Source organism: Diabrotica virgifera, chromosome 10, assembly GCF_917563875.1.
Source record: "Diabrotica virgifera virgifera chromosome 10, PGI_DIABVI_V3a".
Classification (NCBI taxonomy): domain Eukaryota; kingdom Metazoa; phylum Arthropoda; class Insecta; order Coleoptera; family Chrysomelidae; genus Diabrotica; species Diabrotica virgifera.
The window spans coordinates 34,095,292-34,115,200 of NC_065452.1; the positions used below are offsets into that span (position 1 = coordinate 34,095,292).

Genomic DNA, 19,909 nt, shown 5'->3' on the forward strand with positions numbered 1-19,909 from the left:
AAATAAAGTATTTGAAAGATTAAATGTAATACAGTTTTATAGCTCTTGAAATTATCTTTCAAATAGATGGATGTGCCGGATATCATAAAAATTAACAGAGTTATTCAAAAAAAAATCATTTTTTTGGAAAAAATTTTGGAGTATAAATTTTGATGCTATCAACTTTTTCTGGAGCTCATTTGATACCTAACGTAGGTATTTCTAAGTATGATTTGACAAGTATTTAGTAAGTGTTACATAAAATGCATCTCTTTCCCGTTATTTAAGCTTGAATCCTTAGATTTGAATAGTCGCAGAAAAAATATACATTTAATTACCTATAACTTACTTTAAATTAACATTACTTTTAAGTAAGCAATTTATTATATTTTTTATTAGCTTCAATTTTAGTGATGAAGACTTTTTGTAAAAACTTACAGTTTTTGAGTTATTTATAAAAAATCGCTTTAAAGCATGCATTTTCTTTCACAAAAATTAAAATATTTGATCTTTAATAACTCAAAAAGTATTGATTTATTTTAATAACATTTTATAACAAATTTTGCTTACAATTTGTCCCTATCTCGATTTGTGGGGTTATTTTTAATAAAGTAATTTTAACCCCCGAGAAGGGGTGACATATACCCCAGGCTAAAACCGCAAGTTGTTATTATTAATTTTTGAGGTATCCTTTATCCGCTCACCAATTTTCGTGAAAATGAATGGAGATTTACCGAAATAGAAGTTCATAGTTGATTTTTACCTTGTGACTGCACTATAGAAAGAAAATTGCAATTCAATAATTATTGAGATGCGTATATTTTGCGAGCTCATAAATTATTAAACGATATGTAGTCGCCAAATAATTAATTTAAATTATTTTAAGTACATACTACTTTCTGTTAAGCCGGAAATATGGGATGGTTTTCTTGCAAAGGGGATGTAGCTCAATAGTCGAAATGTGCGTGATTTAAAAGTTTATTCTTAGAATATAAGCTATACGAATTAAACTACTATTAACTTTTTTGTAAAAACTTACACTTTTTCAGTGATTTTTGGAAAAACCGCTTCAAAACATGCATTTTTGCTTATAATTTGTCCTTTTATTGATTTGTGCAGTTATTTTTATAAAATAATTTTCACCCACGAGAAGGGGCAGTATCCACCCTCAGGGTAAAGGCGCAAGGTGGCACCATGTCACCTTTGTTTCTTGAGGTATTCTCTAACCACTGACCAATTTTCGTGAAAATCGATGAACGCTCACCGAAATTGAAGGTAATCGTTGATTTTTACCTTCAGTGACTGCACTATACAAAACAAATTGCAATTTACTGATCTAAATGCGCGTAATTTGGGAGATCATAAATTATTAAATGATATGTAGTCGCCAAATAATTAATTTAATGTATTTTAAATACAATGTTTTACGGCTCTCTCTTAAGCCGGGAAGATGGGGTAGTTTTCTTGCGAAGGGGCTGTAGCTCAATAATCGAAATGCACGTGATTTAATAGTTTATTCTTAGAATATATAAGCTATAGGAATTATATCCGCAATACCATATATTTTAAGTTTTCTCAGCATTTTTCTCTTAAGTTAAATCAATTAAAGGGTTGTTTGGGGGTGAAAGGGATGAGCTCAAAAATCGAAACTATATCATGTCAAGAGTTCATAAATAGCTCGTAATTCTGCCGCAAAAATCGATTCAATATTCCTATTTTTAAGTAGTATGGGGGGCTAACTCAGTCACCCCCCCCCCCCACTAAAATATTAAATTCCTGCTCAGTGGAACGAGCTCAAAATTTTTAAGTTGCGGAATATGAGAGCTCATAAATAGCTCATAAATCAGAGCTATTTGTTTTTTAATTTTTGCAAGTGGGGAGGGGGGGCAGCTCAACACGGGTCATTTTAGTTGAGACCGTTCACATGCTAACGCGCGTTTTAAATCATTAAATCGCGCGTTGGCATGTGAACGGCTTCAAATAGTAGTTATGGGCCATTCCACGAACATACGCCTGTTTTGTATTACTTCGACAACGAATATTTTACTGTGCAACATAAGAAGTACGAAAGTAAATGGCGCTAATAATTATTCCAATAAACAACAATGTAATTTGCAATTTACTTTCGTTCTTCTTATTTTGCACAGTAAAATATTCGTTGTCGAAGTAATCCAAAACAGGCGTATGTTCGTGGAATAGGGTATAGTTGTAATCGCTCGTTAACATAACGCGTGTTAAGCGCCTGTCATGTAGTAAACGGGCTCTAAGTAATTCTTCTCCTTTTTCTTCCTCGGCTTGTTATTCGCTTTACTGAAATTTCTTCGAAGCCTGTGCTTTACCACTTTTAGAGTTTTTAGATGCATGTTTTACTTCTGATGTTAGTATTTGTAGACAGTCATCAGTTGGTGCTGTTTCATTTTATTCAAAATATTAAGATAGGTAACAAATACGAAAATTGCACATATTTTATTGTTTTGTGTACAAGTTTATATTCTTTATTACTTATTTATATTTTACATATGTTTAGAATGCGATGAAGTAATTATGCAACAACAACACGGATCTATTCAATCACCTGGTTCTCCTGGAAATTATCCATTAAATCGGTAAGTTGCTACGATTTGTGTTTTCAAATAGAAATAGACGGTTTGGTTTTGATTCAATTCGAGTCTCTTGTCATCCGCTGACACGTGTTTCTAGGTTTACCCGTTATCAAAGAGGCTTTGAAAGAAGACTGAATTTAATAAAAACGCGATAAGTCAGAACTTAGAGGTGTAAGAGACATTCATAACCAAATAAAAACAAATATAACATAAATACTAAGGTGTATAAAGAATATTATGAAGACAAATACATGGAAGGAGTTCACTAGCAAATTATGGAGATATAATATAGTCAACTCCTCATTGGCGTGTAATAGTAACTGTAATGTAGTAATGTAGCCAAGACAGGATATGAAACAATACAGGGGGATTAGGCTTTTTAACTAGAAATGAAGCTGAAGATGACATGCTCGAATTAGCAACATCTTTAGATATGGCGATTGTTAACACATTCTTTAAAAAGAGAGACACTCAACTTATTACGTACAAAAGTGGACAACATCAAGTAGACTATTTATTTCATGATAATGAAAAAGATATACGTGAATGCAAGGACTGCAAGATAATAGTGAGCGAGACAGTAAGCCAACAACATAAGCTGCTTGTTCTGGACATCTAAGTAAAAAGCGAAACTAAACAAAAATATCGGAGAGGACCACAAAAAATCAAGTGGTGGATGCTAAAAAATGAGAAAGAAGGTCTATTCAGGGAAAGAATAGTAGAAAAAATAGGTTGGAACATGAAAGGAAGCCCTAATACAATTTGGAGAAAAATAGCCAGTATTATTAGAGACACTGCTATTAAAAGACTTGGGAAAAGGTCAGGAAAGAAGTTTGAGTATAAAGAGACTTGGTGGTGATCAAACGAAGTACAAGAAAAAATAAAAGAGTTTGGGAAAATTACATAAAAAGTGGCAAGAAAATAGATCGGACACAGATCTTCAAAACTATATGGTCGCCAAAAAGGAAGCGAAAGTAGCAGTAGCAAAAGCTAAAGCAGAACCGCATTCAAACCTATACGATCAACTTGATACCAGGGAAGGCGAAACAATGATATATAAAATAGCCAAACAGAGAGCAAAGAAAGCAAAAGATTTTAATCAGATTATATGTATCCGAGATGAAAATAATAAAATACTAATTCACGAAAAGGATGTCAAAAAGAGATGGAGAAAGTACTTTGGCAGTTTATTAAATTATGAAGAATTTGACAGAAAATCTGTGGAGTTAACGGAGACAGTAATAGCAATGGTCACCAAAATAACAAACGGGGAAGCGGCTCAAGCGCTTCAAAAAATAAAGAATGGAAAAGCAGTCGGACCAGATGAAATTCCTGGGGAAGTATGAAGTACATTGGGAGAGACAGGAACAAGTTGGCTAGCCAGTATATTTAATAGAATTATGGAAGTTGGACATATGTCAGACGAATGGAGAAGCAGTATATTAGTACCTGTTTACAAAAACAAGGGAGATATACAACAATGTACAAACTACAGGGCTACAAAACTACTTAGCCACACCATGAAAATATGGGAGAGAGTAATTGATATGCGGATACGTGAAGAAACCGAAATATCCGATAATCAATTTGGCTTCATGCAGGGCAGTCAACAACAGATGCAATTTTCATTATAAGGCAACTGATGGAAAAATACAGGAATAAAGAAACAAACGCTCATATGGTATTCATTGATCTTGGGAAAGCATATGATAAGAGTTCCTCGAGAGATTCTGTGGTGGACTTTCAACGAGAAAGGAGTCCCTGGTGAATATGTAAAGATGTGAGAGATATGTATGAGGGAGTAACCACTAGTGTTAGGACAGGTGTGGGACAGACTGATAAATTTCATGTGAAAGTAGGATTGCACCAAGGCTCGGTGCTTAGTCCTTATTTATTCTCATTAGTTTTGGACCAGATAACAGCGAAACTACAGGGTAACATTCCATGGTGCTTAATGTATGCTGATGATGTAGTGTTAATAGGAAATGGTGAAAGAGACTTGGTGAACAAAAACTGGAACAGTTGAGACAACTGGAACAGACTGGAGAAAAAAGGTTTAAAACTTAAAACGGTATCTTTGGATGGTGAAATGATTATGAAAAGCAATAGTTTTAAGTACTTAGGATCGGTATTACAGAGTAATGGATAAATAGATGGAGAGGCATGCAGTAGAATTAGGGGTGGATAGATGAAGTGGAAGGAAGAGAGTGGTGTGTTGTGTGACGGAAAAATTCCCAATGAAGCTGAAGGGAAAATAATATAAAATAGCCATAAGACCGGCTATGATGTACGGAAGTGAATGTTGGGCAGTGAAAAAGAAAGAGAAACAACGAATGCATGTGGCGGAAGTGAGAATGCTTAGATGGATGAGTGGAGTGACAAAAAAGGATAAAATTAGAAATGAGTGTATTAGGGGAAGTCTAGGTGTGGCACCAATTGATGTAAAAATGAGAGAGCATAGGTTAAGATCTTCAGTGTCGAGACGTTAATCACCTAATACAAAGAATTGCTGAAGTGCAGATTCCTGGAAAAAATAAGAGAGGAAGACCAAACAAGAGTTGGAAGAGACGATTAGGCATGACATATTGGTAACGGGGATTAATATTGATATGGCCCAAGATAAAATTGTGTGGAGAAATGCAATTAGGAAAGCCGACCACGCATAAGGATAAGGCAAAGAGAATGATGAATTTAGTAATGTAGGAATGTAACTACCTATACACTATTATGTCACCATTTATTTATATGAATATGTGAACTTATAAGATTGGACAAAATATGTTTCCTTTTTAGGGACTGTCATTGGACAATGTTAGCAAAATACGACAAACGTTTTCTGTTCCACTTCTTTTCATTAAATATAGGCGACAATAGCGATTGTAGTGCTGATTATTTGGAAGTAAGTAGACTTGTTTTTATTTCTGTAGAGTGAGTTTTACATATAGAACACCTCGCACGATTTTTACAGGTTTTCGTGTGAAAGGCTCTTGTGATGCTCCAGATATTATGGTGGTTTTTACATTGTTGTCAGATCTTCCCTTTTCCTGAAAATCTAATGATCTTTCTTATTTCAAATGGATCACCCTGTATATTTTTCGTCATTAAAGTTCTTAAAAATACTGATTATTTTTCATGCAGTGTTACCTAGGTCTTAATGCTATAATTTCGGAGTTATTGCTACATTTACATTATCTTCGCCGAATTGAAAATAATACCTTTGGGCGTTTCAATAAATTAGTATTGTTGGTGTGTCTTTAAAGTCACAATGTATCGTATATCTAAAAAGAATTAAATCTTCTTCTTCTATTTCTTCTTCTTCTTCTTGTGACTAGGATTACTCCTGTTTGTCTGTCTCTTATTCTGTTTCAATTGTTGTTGACTGTAAATTGTCTTACCACCTTTTCGGCGGACTTTCAACGGGTAATCTGCAATAAGCCTTGTTGTTTTTACAGATGTTTGCTAATCTATCTGGTCCCATTCGGTTTACATGTTCGTTCCAGTTTTTTTCTTGCTTTTGTCCACGTGTTAATATTTTAAATTTGTTTTCATTTTAAATTTGGCATTGTTCGCGTATACTTGTGTTGCTTTGTCTGTCTCTTAATGATATGCCCGCTAATAATCTTAATATTTTCATTTCGATATTGTTGATTTGTTGTTTCGTCTTTCTTGTATCGGTCCTTGTCTCCGCTGCATATGTTAGGATTGGTCTTACTGGTGTCTTGTATACTTTCATTTTGAAAAAAAAAATCCTTTATAAAAGGTATATATTTAAAATCCCTAAAAATGGCTACATCACATAACTAGTTTTCGATTGGTTTACCAATCATCATCAGTACTTACGTGAAATTTACATACTAACCACCAAGATATAATTTTACAAAAATATGTGGGCCCTGTACCGGGTGCCCAATAAGAATGGCTCTCGGCCATATCTCTGGAACCGTTTATACTACAGCTTTGAGAAAAAAATATTTATAACAAAAGTTGCCTCGGGAAAAGCCTGAACATTATTTTCATAATTCTAGGTCCACCGCTAGAGGGCGTAATTGAATATCAAAAATTAAAAAATCAAAATTTTACAAAATTTACCTAATGAAAGGGCACTGGAAATCCAATCATCGTATTCTTCATAAAATTCTGCGTATATCTGATTTCACAAGTTTAAGTCTACCTTTGCAAATAAGAGGTGGGGGTGAGTGGGAACCTTCTTATAAAAAAAAATGGCTGTAAGTCCGGTTCTGCTAATTCGAATTTTGCATACTTGGTCTTGTTGAAAACAGCTCTTTTTCGTCAATGTAAGTCTTATTTTCGAAATAGCCTAATAAGTAATATGCCAGCTAGTAGGCGGTATTTAATTATTTTCGGAAATCTAGTTTTCATTGGAGAATATTAAATACAAGTATGCATTTTTAATCCTGTATTACAAAATTAGACCAAATTAGCAACATAATACCGAAAACCGCATGTCGATACCTTTTTTCTATCTCGAGATATCTTAAGAATCGTGTAAATTTTAAACAACTGTTAGTGTCACCGGTAAACCAAGTTAAGGAAAAGTAGTGTGCTATGGAAAAAACAAAGAAACATTTTCCAGATGTAAACGTATATAATTAATTGAAACAACAAAAGACAAACAACACTATAATATATAACAAAGAAATAAAAGCAACTACTTACTTACTGACGACCTAAATGTTCAAATTGTTCCCCATCATTTACGATGCAAGCATTTACTCTTTCAAGAGTTGATTGAACAGCAGTCTCAATTTCTGCTTTCGCAATGCTTTGAATGGCGTTTCGTATTCTATTTAATCCGTCCCCATAAAACGTATAAAAACAGTTAAAGCTAAAGTCTAAAACAGTTAAATCTGTTGCTATTCAATCTAGTTTTGAAAGTGTAAACGCTTGTATCGAAAATGATGGGCAACAATTTGAACATTTAGGCAGTCACTAAGACTAAGTAAGTAGTTGCTTTTATTTCTTTGTTATATTTTATAGTGTTGTTTGTCTTAGTGTTGTTTTAATTAATTATATATGTTTACATCTGAAAAATGTTTATTTGCTTTTTCCATAGAACACTATTTTTCCTTAACCTCGTTTACCGGTGACAGTAACGGTTATGTTTAAAATTTACACATTTCTTAAGATATCTCGAGATAGAAAAAAGGTATCGACATGCGGTTTTCGGTATTACAGTAGAACCCCGCAAATCCGAACTAATTGGGGGGACAGCCTGTTCGGATTCCGAAAAGTTCGGATTATCCGAAAGTTAGCCTTAACTAGTAATTCAAAGCTTTCATTGTGATTTTGAGTAGCCAAACGTTCTCGCAAGAGTGTGGACAATATTTTTGGACTCAAGTTGACTACGAGAGAACCAAAGTAAGTTTGTGTTTAACCTTTATAAACCTATATATTAAAGTATAATATTTATTTTTAAGAAATTTTAAATGTCAAAGTCCTAGTAATCCTACATTGTCCAATTTTCTGGCTTTACTCTGTATAATAAACATGTTTTTTAGTTTTTGTCTTGAATTTTTAAATTTTTTTCATTTTCCGTTGGTTCGGATTTGCCGAAAGTTCGGATTCGCGGGGTTCGGATTTACGGGGTTCTACTTGATATTGATAATTTTGTCCAATTTTGTAATACATGATTAAAAATGCATACTTGTATTTAATATTTTAGAAAGAAAACTAGATTTCTGAAAATAATTAAATAACGCCTCCTAGCTTGCATATTACTTATTAGGCTATTTCGAAAATAAGACACTTACATTGACAAAAAAGAACTGTTTTCAACAAGACCAAGTATGCAAAATTCGATTTAGCAGAACCGGACTTACAACCATTTTTTCATAAGAAGATTCCCACTCACCCCCACCTCTTATTTGCAAAGAGAGACTTAAACTTGTGAAATCAAATATGCGCAGAATTTTATGAAGAATACGATGATTGGATTTCCGGTGCCCTTTCATTGGGAAAATTTTGTAAAATTTTGATTTTTTAATTTTAGATATTCAATTACGTCCTCTAGCGGTGGACCTACAATTATGAAAATAATTTCCAGGCTTTTCCCGAGGCAACTTTTGTTATAAATATTTTTTTCTCAAAGCTGTACTATAAACGGTCCCTGAGATATGGCCGAGAGCCATCCTTATTGAGACACCCGGTACAAGTAATCCGTCAAGGAAACATCGGTTAAAATGCTATTTTATGCATGGATGTTTAATATTTTTTATGAATATGCCCCAGGTAACATCTTAGCTGTGGTTTGACTTGTTCACATGGTGAAAGTATGGCAGCAAGCAGCAAGTGATGATGATGATATGGCAGCAAGTATGGCATACATTCACCATGTGAACAAGTCAAATCACAGCTCAGATGTTACCTGGGGCATATTAATTAAAAATACTTTAAACATCCAGGCTTAAGTTAGCATTTTTAACCGATGTTTCCTTGACGGATTACTTGTACAGGGCTTTGACCCACATATTTTTGGAAAATTATATCTTGGTGCTTATCATGTAAATTTCACGTAAGGACTGATGATGATTGGTAAACCAATCGAAAACTAGTTATGTGATGTAGCCCTTTTTAGGGATTTTAAATATATACCTTTTATAAAGGATTTTATTGTTTTTTGTATTACATGGTATACAGCCAACTACAGGAAATCTTTTTCCTTGTGGACTTTTATTTTGCTTTCCGTGGTCAGATATTTGTTTCTCCATATGGTTTCTCGGAGGCAACCATTTACTCTTGATGGTTGCCTTGTGGTCTCTGTTCTTATATTCCTGTCACTAGTGATCTCTACTCCTACTTAATTGAATTTCATTACTTGTTCTACAATTTTGCCGCCTATTTCTAATTTGCACTTACGCGGCACTTTACTGATCACTATATACATCAAGGATACGCTGACAAATATAAACGTTTTTATTGTATCGCACACCTAGTTCAATAGTGCCACAAGTGCAAAACACAATATTCTCGAGAAATGAGCAAAACGTTTTGTAGTAAACGCGTTTTGCCCTGTAAATAATTTATTTTGAGAATGACTTGCTTCAAAATTACAATTTAGGTAGCAAATTATACACTTATTGGCTGGATCTTATTACAATTTATTAAAAATAAAACGTTATTACTATTTTGATAGTTATGGCGACATTGCATTGTGAAGAAAGTCATTTATAAAACGATACCTAGGAGATACGGCGGCAATATAATGAAAAAATCAATTGATTTTTGCAGTTGTGGCCGTATTGAATTATATCGGTTGTATTGTGGCAGTGTATATTATCGCCACATCTCTCTTGATTTTTGCAGTTGTGGCCATATTGAACGTATTGAATTACATCGGTTGTATTGTGGCAGTGTATATTATCGCCACATCTCCCAGTTATGGCCATATTGCATTTTCAAAACCTCCAAAAACCCTACAGTGAAATACCGAAGTAACTTACTTTATACTTATCCAAAACAATATTTTAGTTCAGGCTGTATTGCATTAGATGGGCCATTATATAGGCAATATTTTAAAGCCTTAACCCAAAATTCGAATTTTTGGCAGTTGTGGCACAATTGAACTAGGTGTGCGATATGTGGCAATAATACCTGGTTACAATATTAACTTGTTGTTTCGTTGACACAGGTAATGCCAACCATTCACACTAAAAAGATTCAATTATGTACACTTGAGAGCATAAAATAACGACTCAAAATAAAATAAGTTACATTTCTTGATTACGCTGTTTGGCAAGTGTCTATTCACACACAATGTTTTACAAGTAAAATATTGTGAACAGAAGTAGGTAATTTTTATTGCAATGACAAATATTTATAAAATTAGTAACCAAAGAATATAAGAAATATAAGTTAATATTGTATTTGTGTGTGTGTGTGTGTGTGTGGAAAGAGATGGCATTAGACAAAGCGTCTTTTTGCCACAGAATTTTGTTATAGATATGTTTAAATTTTTATCTTAGAATCATTTATAAACTTGATTAAGATATTAAATATAGATTTGTCAGAATAAGATAAAAGATTGCTGATGCTAACTGGAAGGCTAATGTTAAGGTTAATTAAACCTAAATATAAGTTTTGAGTCTGATCCCTATGATTAAGACAATCCAAGAATACATGGTTCAGATCCCCGATGGACTCATAGTTACACGGACAGAAGGGAGTTTCATAGATTCCAATCCTATGTAGATGCTCTGGAAAAAGGCCATGGTTAAGTTTTAGCCGGGTTATTAATGAGGAATGTACTTTGTTATAATTGTAGTTAAAATGAGGTATACATTTGGGTAATAATGGGTGAATAGAAAAGTAATGATTTCTTGATGTCTGCTGAACATCTTCGTATTTGGACCTCCATCTTTCCCTGCCAACACTTCTGATAACAGAAAATAGGTCTTTGAAGTTGAAAATGTTTGTGATTTCTGGTATGTCGGATGTATTTTTTGCCATTCCGTCCACTATTTCGTTTCCAACCACTCCGCTATGTCCTTTAACCCACAGTAAAGTAACTGTTTTTTTAGTGGATTTTAGATTATGTAATGTTTTTTTGATATCAAGAATACTGGAGTCTTGGAAATTATCTAATGGATGGCTACAAATAGCTTGTAGTACTGCCTGAGAGTCTGAGACTACTACAACGTTCTCGCAATAATTAGAAGCACACCAAGTTAGTGCTTTCTGTATGGCAGCAGCCTCGGCTGTAAAAATAGAACAGCAATCCGGAATTCGGTATTTTTCTGCATAATTGTTGTTTGAAACAAAAAATGCGAAACCAGTACTTTCATCTGTTTTTGATCCATCTGTATAAATTACTGTTAAATTTTTCCCTAATTTGTTTAGTATGGATTTAAATATAAGATTTGTTAAAGTTGGCAAGTCTGAATAAGATGGCATTATAATGGTTGGTTTGTCTATCAGAACTTCAAAGTCATGTTCGAAAATAGGAAATTTTGGTAGCTGTGAAATATAAGGTTGGTAAAGATTGGTATCGATAAAAGATTCTGTAAGAGGAGGCGAATTTTTTATCCTCCAGTAAGAATTTGTTAAATTTTCTGTCGAAAGCAGACCTATTTTGTGAACCATAGTTGTATTAAACGTTCTGTATTTTATTAGACATTTGTTTGCTAATATTTGCCTACGTATGTATAAAGGTAGTTCTTGAGCTTCTGCTAGAACTGCATGACTTGGTGAGGACATCATAGCTCCTAGACAGATTTTTATAGATTTATATTGTATTCTGTCTAGTGTTAAAAGATTTGTTTTGCAAGTAGAACCATAAAGAATACAGCCATAATCTAGAATGGATCGTATGTAGGATCTATAAAACATTAAGGAAATATATTGGTCTGCACCCCAACTTTTTTTGGAAACGAAACGCAGAAGGTTAATTCCACGCTCTGACTTTTGTTTCACATATTTTATATGGCTAGACCACAAGAGTTTTTTATCTAGGATCATGCCCAGATACTTATACTCTTCTTCTAAGGGAAAAGCATAATCACCTATATGGCATTTGCCTCTGATTTTTTGTCTACGTCTTGTAAAGCATACAATCTAAGACTTATCTTTTGATATGCTAAATCCCATGTTTTTAACCCACCTATCTATATTCCTAAAGTTACGTTTTAGATTAAACATACAATCATCGTAGGATTTATGGCTGGTATATAAACATATATCATCGGCATACTGTATTATTTTACATTTGTCATCTATCAGGTCATGCAGATCTTCAGTGTAAACATTAAATAACAAAGGGCTTAGAATTGAGCCTTGTGGAAGACCGTTATATAATATTCTTGGACCGTGTAATACATTATTATGGTCACGTAAATATATTTTTCTGTTAACATACAAATTTAATATATTTACAGATAATCTTTTATCGATACCACATGCCACCATTTTTGAATATAATATATCCAAATCAACCACGTCATACGCACCCTTTAAATCTATAAACAAACATAGCATAAATTCGTTCTTTGAGAAGCAAAGTTGAATATCCGAAACTAAATGTATGAGAGCATCAATTGTGCCTCGACCTCTACGAAATCCATACTGTGAATAGGGAAAAACTGCTTTACTTTCTAAAAGATGTTCTACTCTCAATTTTATTAGTCTTTCAAGAGATTTTGTTACACATGATAATAAGGAGATGGGCCTATAAGATGATGGAAGTTCTGGATTTTTGTTGAATTTAAGTATAGGACATATGACTATATTTTTTAAAGTGTCGCAATATTCTTGTTTCAACCACCAATTATTAAAGATTTGTAAGAGAATGTGTTTAGCATTTAATGGCAATTTGTCCAATATTTTATAGGTAAAACCATCTAAACCAGGTGCTGTATTTCTGCTTTTTTTAAGAGCAAACTCTAGTTCTGAAAAAGTAAAAGGTTTTGACATGTGATCTATGTTAGTATTAAAACGAAAAATGTCTATGTTATTATCAGCAATATTACCTGGGGCAGATGAAGGTGCAAGTTGATCTAGTAATTTATTAATGAGATCTTCAGAAAGTTGTGGTTTCTTATTGTATTGATTATTGTTGGAAAATGATCTTACAGTTCTCCAAATTTTTGAGAGAGGAGTACTTTTGATCAAGCTATTTAAAAAATGAATCCAGCTACATTTTTTTTTCATTTTAAATAACCGTCTGGTTTGGGCTGCAATGTTTTTATAAATTATGTAATTATTATAGTTACTTTGCATTCGGTATGCTTTTAAAGCTTCTGATCGTTTTTTTATTATATGTGTACATTCCTCATCCCACCAATAGGGCCTTGGGGTTGAAGGAGTAAAGGGTTTCTTTATGGGCATAGATTTAGAGGCGACAATGGAAATAGTTTGAAAAAGTTGAGCTGTCTGCTCATCGTTTGAAAGATCATCGGTTGTTGAAAAGGTAGAAAGTTGATTCTCTAAATATGTATGGAACAGTTTCCAGTCAGCGCGGGATTCATTCCATTTGGTTGATGAATTAATAAGAAAAGAAGAAGGATTAATTTTAAGTTCTATTTTAATAGGAAAATGATCGGATCCCAGTGTGTCAGAGTGTACTGACCAGTTTATACGGTTTGTTAATGTAGCTGATGTGATAGTCAAATCAACGGCAGACTGATTCCCACTTGGACCGATTCTAGTAGGTGTTCCGTCATTTTGAAAGACTAGTTCGAGAAAATCCATACTTTCGACTAAAGTTCTACCATTACGGTCATCCGGGATCGGGCCCCACATGCAATGGCGGGCATTAAAATCACCACAAAAAACTGTTTTATTAAAATCAAATTGTTTGAATAAATGTATCCAATCTGTTTTATCTACTCTGATGTCAGGAGGTCTATATATAGACACAAAAGATATATTAATTTTATTAAGTAAGACTGCACACACTTCTATTCCACTATTAAAATTATAGTTAATGTTTATTATTTGATAATCAATGCTCTTTAATATGAAAATACCTACGCCACCATATCCGCTGTCACGACATTTTGAAACAAAATTATATCCTTTTAATTTAGCTTTTCAACCAAGTTTCGGATAAAATAATAATATCTACATGAAAATTATTAATATAATTTACAAGATTATCCCTATTGCTAACTAAAGATCTACAATTCCATTGTAAAATATTTAATAATGATTGACTAGGCTGATTGTGTTTATCCATTTGGAAGTTAGTGACTGCTGTCATTAAGACTAGTCCCTATATTATCCGTTTCTGTGTTAGTATTGTCTATTCGGTAGACTTACACCGGTCATGGATTAAGAAAGAAATGAACGAATTTACTGGTCCGCTGTAGTTTGGCTATCTACACATGGGCGCAGTAATGTTTTATTTGAGGAGGTTCTTATATAAATCAAATAATTTTAAATTTTAGGTGTTTGTATAGCCTCAGAAGCCTAAACGAGATAATTTCATGATTCTTTATAACAGTTCATTATCCGTAGCCAAAAATCAATATACCTATTATTAATTGTTGCATGAATATCAATATAATAAAAATAAAACAAATTATAACTTATAAAAGGTAGAAGGCTAAACGTTGCTGTATTGTTGATGTTTTAATTTAATCTCTAAAATGGTTTTCTATAAAGTCACAATCAATTTAAGTGATATATTGACGTTGGATGTTTTTAAATTAAAGTCAATTGACGCGTGTAAAAAGCAATTATATGACATTGTAAACTAATTTTAGCTTGTTTTATTTTTTTTTTTCAGATCGCATGTTTTCTATGTTAGTCATGTATATTTTATAGTTTATATGTATAATGGGGTATTTTTCCCGTAAATAAAAATTATTAAAAACAATATTATAATATTAAGTATGTACCTACAATATCTACAAATAGTTTCGATTTCAAACAAATCACACCTACTAAAATGATCACGCCTTGAAAAGGATCCGGTAATCCTACAGCAGGGCATTATGTAAACATCAAATATTTAAGTAAAATGCTAAATATTATTAAGTCAATATACGTACCAATTTTTTTTACTAAAATGATTTAGTCGTTATTGTTCACACTATCATCGCCATCGCTGTCATCATCATCGCTGTCGTCACCGTTAATTGTTATTATGATTGGGCTTATTTCGTTAATTTTATTTTCACGAATCCACCAATCTTCAATTAATTTTTCGCACTTGTATATACAGTTCCGCCATACTTCTGGAGTTGCAATTGAAAGTGCTTCTCGCCAAGTTTCCCAAACCGCTTCGTCTGTATACCCATTAGGCCCAATATGGTTGTCGTAATATTGTTTTGCTATTCCCCATATATATTCGATGGGATTAAACTGGCAGTGGTATGGTGGAAGACGTAAAACTTGATGCCCGTAACTTTCAATAACCTGATCCACCACAAAGATTTTTGGTTTTGCATGTTCTTTTGCCAAACATAACAACTCAGACTTTAATATATGCTGTGGAATATATATGCGTTCATTTGTTAGCCATTCTTTAATCTTATCTACATTCCACGAATTTGTTGGACTTTTGTTTAGTATTTCTGAATGATAAGGCGCATTGTCTAAAATAATTACGCTGGGCTCACTTAATCCGGGAAGAAGTTTTTCACGCAACCATTTCACAAACATTTCCGTGTTCATATTGTCATGATAGTCACTGTTTTTTGATGTAGACGAAAATATTAAATCAGCACCTTCTATAAAGCCTGTCTTCCCTCCCGCGTGCAGAATTATATGTCGCTTCCCTTCTCCACTAGTATGCTTGATCGATTTTATGTTGTCATCTTGCCATATTCTCTTGGTAGCACCCTTAGAAAATATCCATGTTTCGTCTAAATATACAAAAGTTGACCCTTCTTCTTTAAATTTGTTATATTTTCTCAGAAACTCAATTCTCTTGTGTACAACAGAACTTCTTTCACAAAGCGCTTTTCTGTTATCCTCTTTTTTAAATTTGAATCCTATGTTATGTAGGACTTGCCATAAACTTGTTCTGCCGATGTCACCAAATTTCCTCTCTTTTAACTTAAGTAAAATTGTATCTAAAGTCACATGTTCCTTATTTGCACGCATTTGATATATGATATTACGAATTTGAAATTTTCGTCCTTCGAACATATCGTTCGTTTTTAATAACAGGCGAGTATGGTGGTGATCGTTTCCCGGCACTTCACTATTCTCGTTTTTAATTGTAGATCTTAATTTTGATTCGCTAATTCCTAAAGCATCGCACACGCGTTGTTGTACAGACGTTACCGATTTTAAAGGACCACCATTGTTTTTTTCCGCAATAAAGTACTTATGTAGGTTACAAATTAGAGTATCTACATCTAAAACACGTCTTGGCATTTTCGGTTAAACAGCACGAACAGATTCTCACAAAATTAACAATATAAGGCGTTACCAATTCGACAGAATAAATTCAACTGGAAGATAACAAATGTCCTTATAGTTTCTTATAGCATTCCTGATTTGTTTGTCGACCCATTTAGTTAAATTACCTATTAAAATTGCATTAGTTTGTCATACTTTCTCTAATTTGGTTTTGCACCTATTTGGGTAGTTAAGTACTTTCACTTGAATAAGTAAAATGCCAAGACAGTTACCGTAATTAAAATAGGTCAAAAAGTGAGCTTTATTTTGTTACTATACAGTATGGTGCAAATGAAAGGAATAAATTCGTTATTTCGTAAACCGGCGACTTTAAGGAAAAATCCTGAAACAGGTCGATTTTTATTTTTAAATTATGATATTTTGCCATAAATGTCATACTAGTAACGTCATCCATATGGGCGTGATGAAGTAATCGATGATTTTTTTAAATGAGAATAGGGGTCGTGTGCTAGCTCATTTGGAAGATCATTCAATTCTCTATTTATTAATATAAACATTTACATAATTGTTTATACAGGGCGCCCAAAAAATTTTTTTAATTTAAATTATTTGACAAAAAAAGAAGAATCTATATAATTTATTTAATTTAAAATACATTTTATTGCTGTTAGAAATCAGTAAAAAAATGTTTATATCACAAATAAACATTGTTTTTCGCTTAAATTAAATGTTCAAACTTCCTAAGAAACAGGTGGCTGGCGGGAGCTGGCTTGAACATTGAATTTAATCGAAAAGCAATGTTTATTTTTGAAATAAACATTTTTTCTGTTTCTGGGCAACAGTAAAATGTATTTTGAATTAAATAAACTACATACATTCTTCTTTTTTGTCAAATAATTTCATTAAAAATTTTTTTGCACGCCCTGTACAAATAATTGTGTAAATGTTTATATGACTAAATAGTGAATTTAATGACCTTTCAAATGAGCTAGCACTCGACCCCTATTCTCATTTAAAAAAATCATCGATTACGTCATCACCCCCAGATGGATGACGACACTAGTATGATATATATGCCAAAATATCATATGTTGAATGGGTTTATTGACAGATTTTAAAACACATTGTAGGTATACCCCCAAAATATATTTTATTACTATTCCTTTCTTTTATCTGTTTCAATAGTTTATTAATGTTTCTTCACTGCTTATATCAATAATACATAGTCTCAATTTACAATCAATTACTTTCAACTGAATTTTAATCCCTTCCTTTCTTTTCTTTTCTACTCTAATTCTCACCCTTTAATTTATATCTCAATTTCATGTACCTACATTGTTGTCTATCAATTCACATTTATTACTGTTATTACTATATGACTGCTAATATACCCTTTTAGCTACAATTTTTAAGCTTTCCGATGTTTCATCCTTTTTACGACCACTACTCCTCTCATTAAAACATCAAGGAGTATTGACTTTAGCAATTTAGGTTACAGCTGCACGTCCACATCTAACATATATATTAGATATCGACCCGTTTTGATCCAAACGTTGTTAGTCTTACACTAACACATACACTAATAAATAGAAGTCTTTAATAAATATAAATAAAAACAAAAATCTTTTAATAAATAGAAATAAAAATCTTTAAAACCATCACATTTTAAAAAAATTGTATATATGGCATTCACTTTAGTCTACTTCACAAACAAAATAACAGGTACAGATTTGTTGGTTGTCTTTCACCAACTATCTCTTCACCCTCAAAAATTCCCAAATTCCATAAACTTGTTTACCTTTGCAACATTCTCCGTCTATTCCACCATATCCCGTTAGCATAACTTAAGCAGATATATCATGTTAATGAATACTGAGGTAGTACCTCCTTGTAACTGAATCATTTAGTTACTTGTAACCGTTGACCTGAAGATGCTCTGCATACTTTAGAGAGCGAAACCGGTCGTCGGAAGTTACAATACATGATTGAGAGTACGTCTGTCTTTTACTTCATTCAAAATATCATAATTTAAAAACAAAAATCGACCTGTTTCGGGATTTTCCCTAATGTCATCGGTTTACGAAATAAAGAATTTATTCCTTTCATTTGCACCATACTGTATATACGAGTAGTTGCAAAATTTACTGAATGCATTAACATTATTTAGTGGTGGCCGCATATCGAAATAACTACTCTGTGATAGACCACATAACGAATTAGTTACTCTGCGGTAGACCGCATATTGGATGGTAGACCGCATATCGAATCGGCACTAATCTATATATTTTTTCGTATTTAAAATATTACTTGCGGGTAAATCCTAATTGTTCTTTTAGTCAAGGAAGTCTCTTCGCATCTGCTCGGGAAAATGTTCTAGTCAGGTGTTTTGCATAATCTTACTCCTAAGTTAGTATTAAGTTTTTGCTAAGAAAGGTATTTCTAACAAGGGTGCATTGTATTTTATTATTTATCTTATTATTTTTCCTTAAATTATCCTGTTTATTAAATTTTAATCAAAAAATTACTAAAAATTCAATAATTAAATAGATATTGGCCCTCTACGCACCCGAGGTCTACGCTTATGTTACTGGTATACCTAAAATATTACAATCGACCTGCCGATTCGTTTGTTTCTTTATTAATCCGTGACCGGTGTATCCCTACCGAATAGAGAGTACCTGTATCTTCTAGATTATTAGAAATAAGTTTTCTTAATTCATTTTCTAAATTGCATATGGGTTGAGATTGATTAGTAGTATCTATGAGTTGGTTTATATGAGATGTCACAAGTAATATAAGTTTCTCTTTATAGTCAATAAATTCGTCCCTGTAAGGATTAGGGATTATCGGATTAGATTTAGGGGTGGGTCTTTTGCTAGTTGAGGCAGAGGAATGGGGTAGAATTGGAGGAGAAGTTGCTTTACGTTTATTAGCTGTATTTGTTGTGTTACTAAATCTTTTTGCCGGATTATTTAATGTGAAATTAGAGGTATTGTTAGTTGGGTTAGGTAAGCTTGGAAAATTAGTAATGTTATTTAAAATAGCAAATCTATTATTAGTAGTTATTTTTGCGTAGTTCGGGTTGTTATGTAGTTGCTCTGCTTCTTTGAAATTTATATTTTCTGTTGCCATTATTGTCTTGATTTTTCTCTGTTTCTCGTATATTGGACACTTTCTTGACAACGAGGTGTGCTCGTTAGTTTTACAATATATGCATAGATTATTTCCACTACAATTTTCTTCTGTATGAGAAGTGTCTGTACATTTTTTACATTTACTCTCCTTGGATTTACATAATCTAGAGCTGTGTCCGTACATAAGACATTTGTAGCATTGGACCACTGGATGCACGTAAGGATCAACTACGAAGTTACATAAGTTAATTATTATGTTTTGGGGAACTTCATTGCCCAAAAATTCTACAATAATTATTTGTCTTGGTACTAATTGAGTAGTACCGTCGCTGTTGGTTATTTTTCTTTGCATTCTTTGTACATTCACCA

At 32.9% G+C, this 19,909-nt stretch overlaps 1 protein-coding gene across 1 annotated transcript in view; it reads left to right on the plus strand.

Moving 5' to 3' along the window:
* The window catches only part of LOC126878468 (cubilin-like), a 447,168-nt gene that overhangs the window by 106,187 nt on the left and 321,072 nt on the right, over positions 1 to 19,909 (plus strand). Inside the window, exons 12-13 of the mRNA XM_050641213.1 lie at positions 2,507 to 2,585; positions 5,376 to 5,481. Of these exons, the coding sequence (XP_050497170.1) occupies positions 2,507 to 2,585; positions 5,376 to 5,481 (185 nt within the window). The remainder of the gene's footprint in view (positions 1 to 2,506; positions 2,586 to 5,375; positions 5,482 to 19,909) is intronic.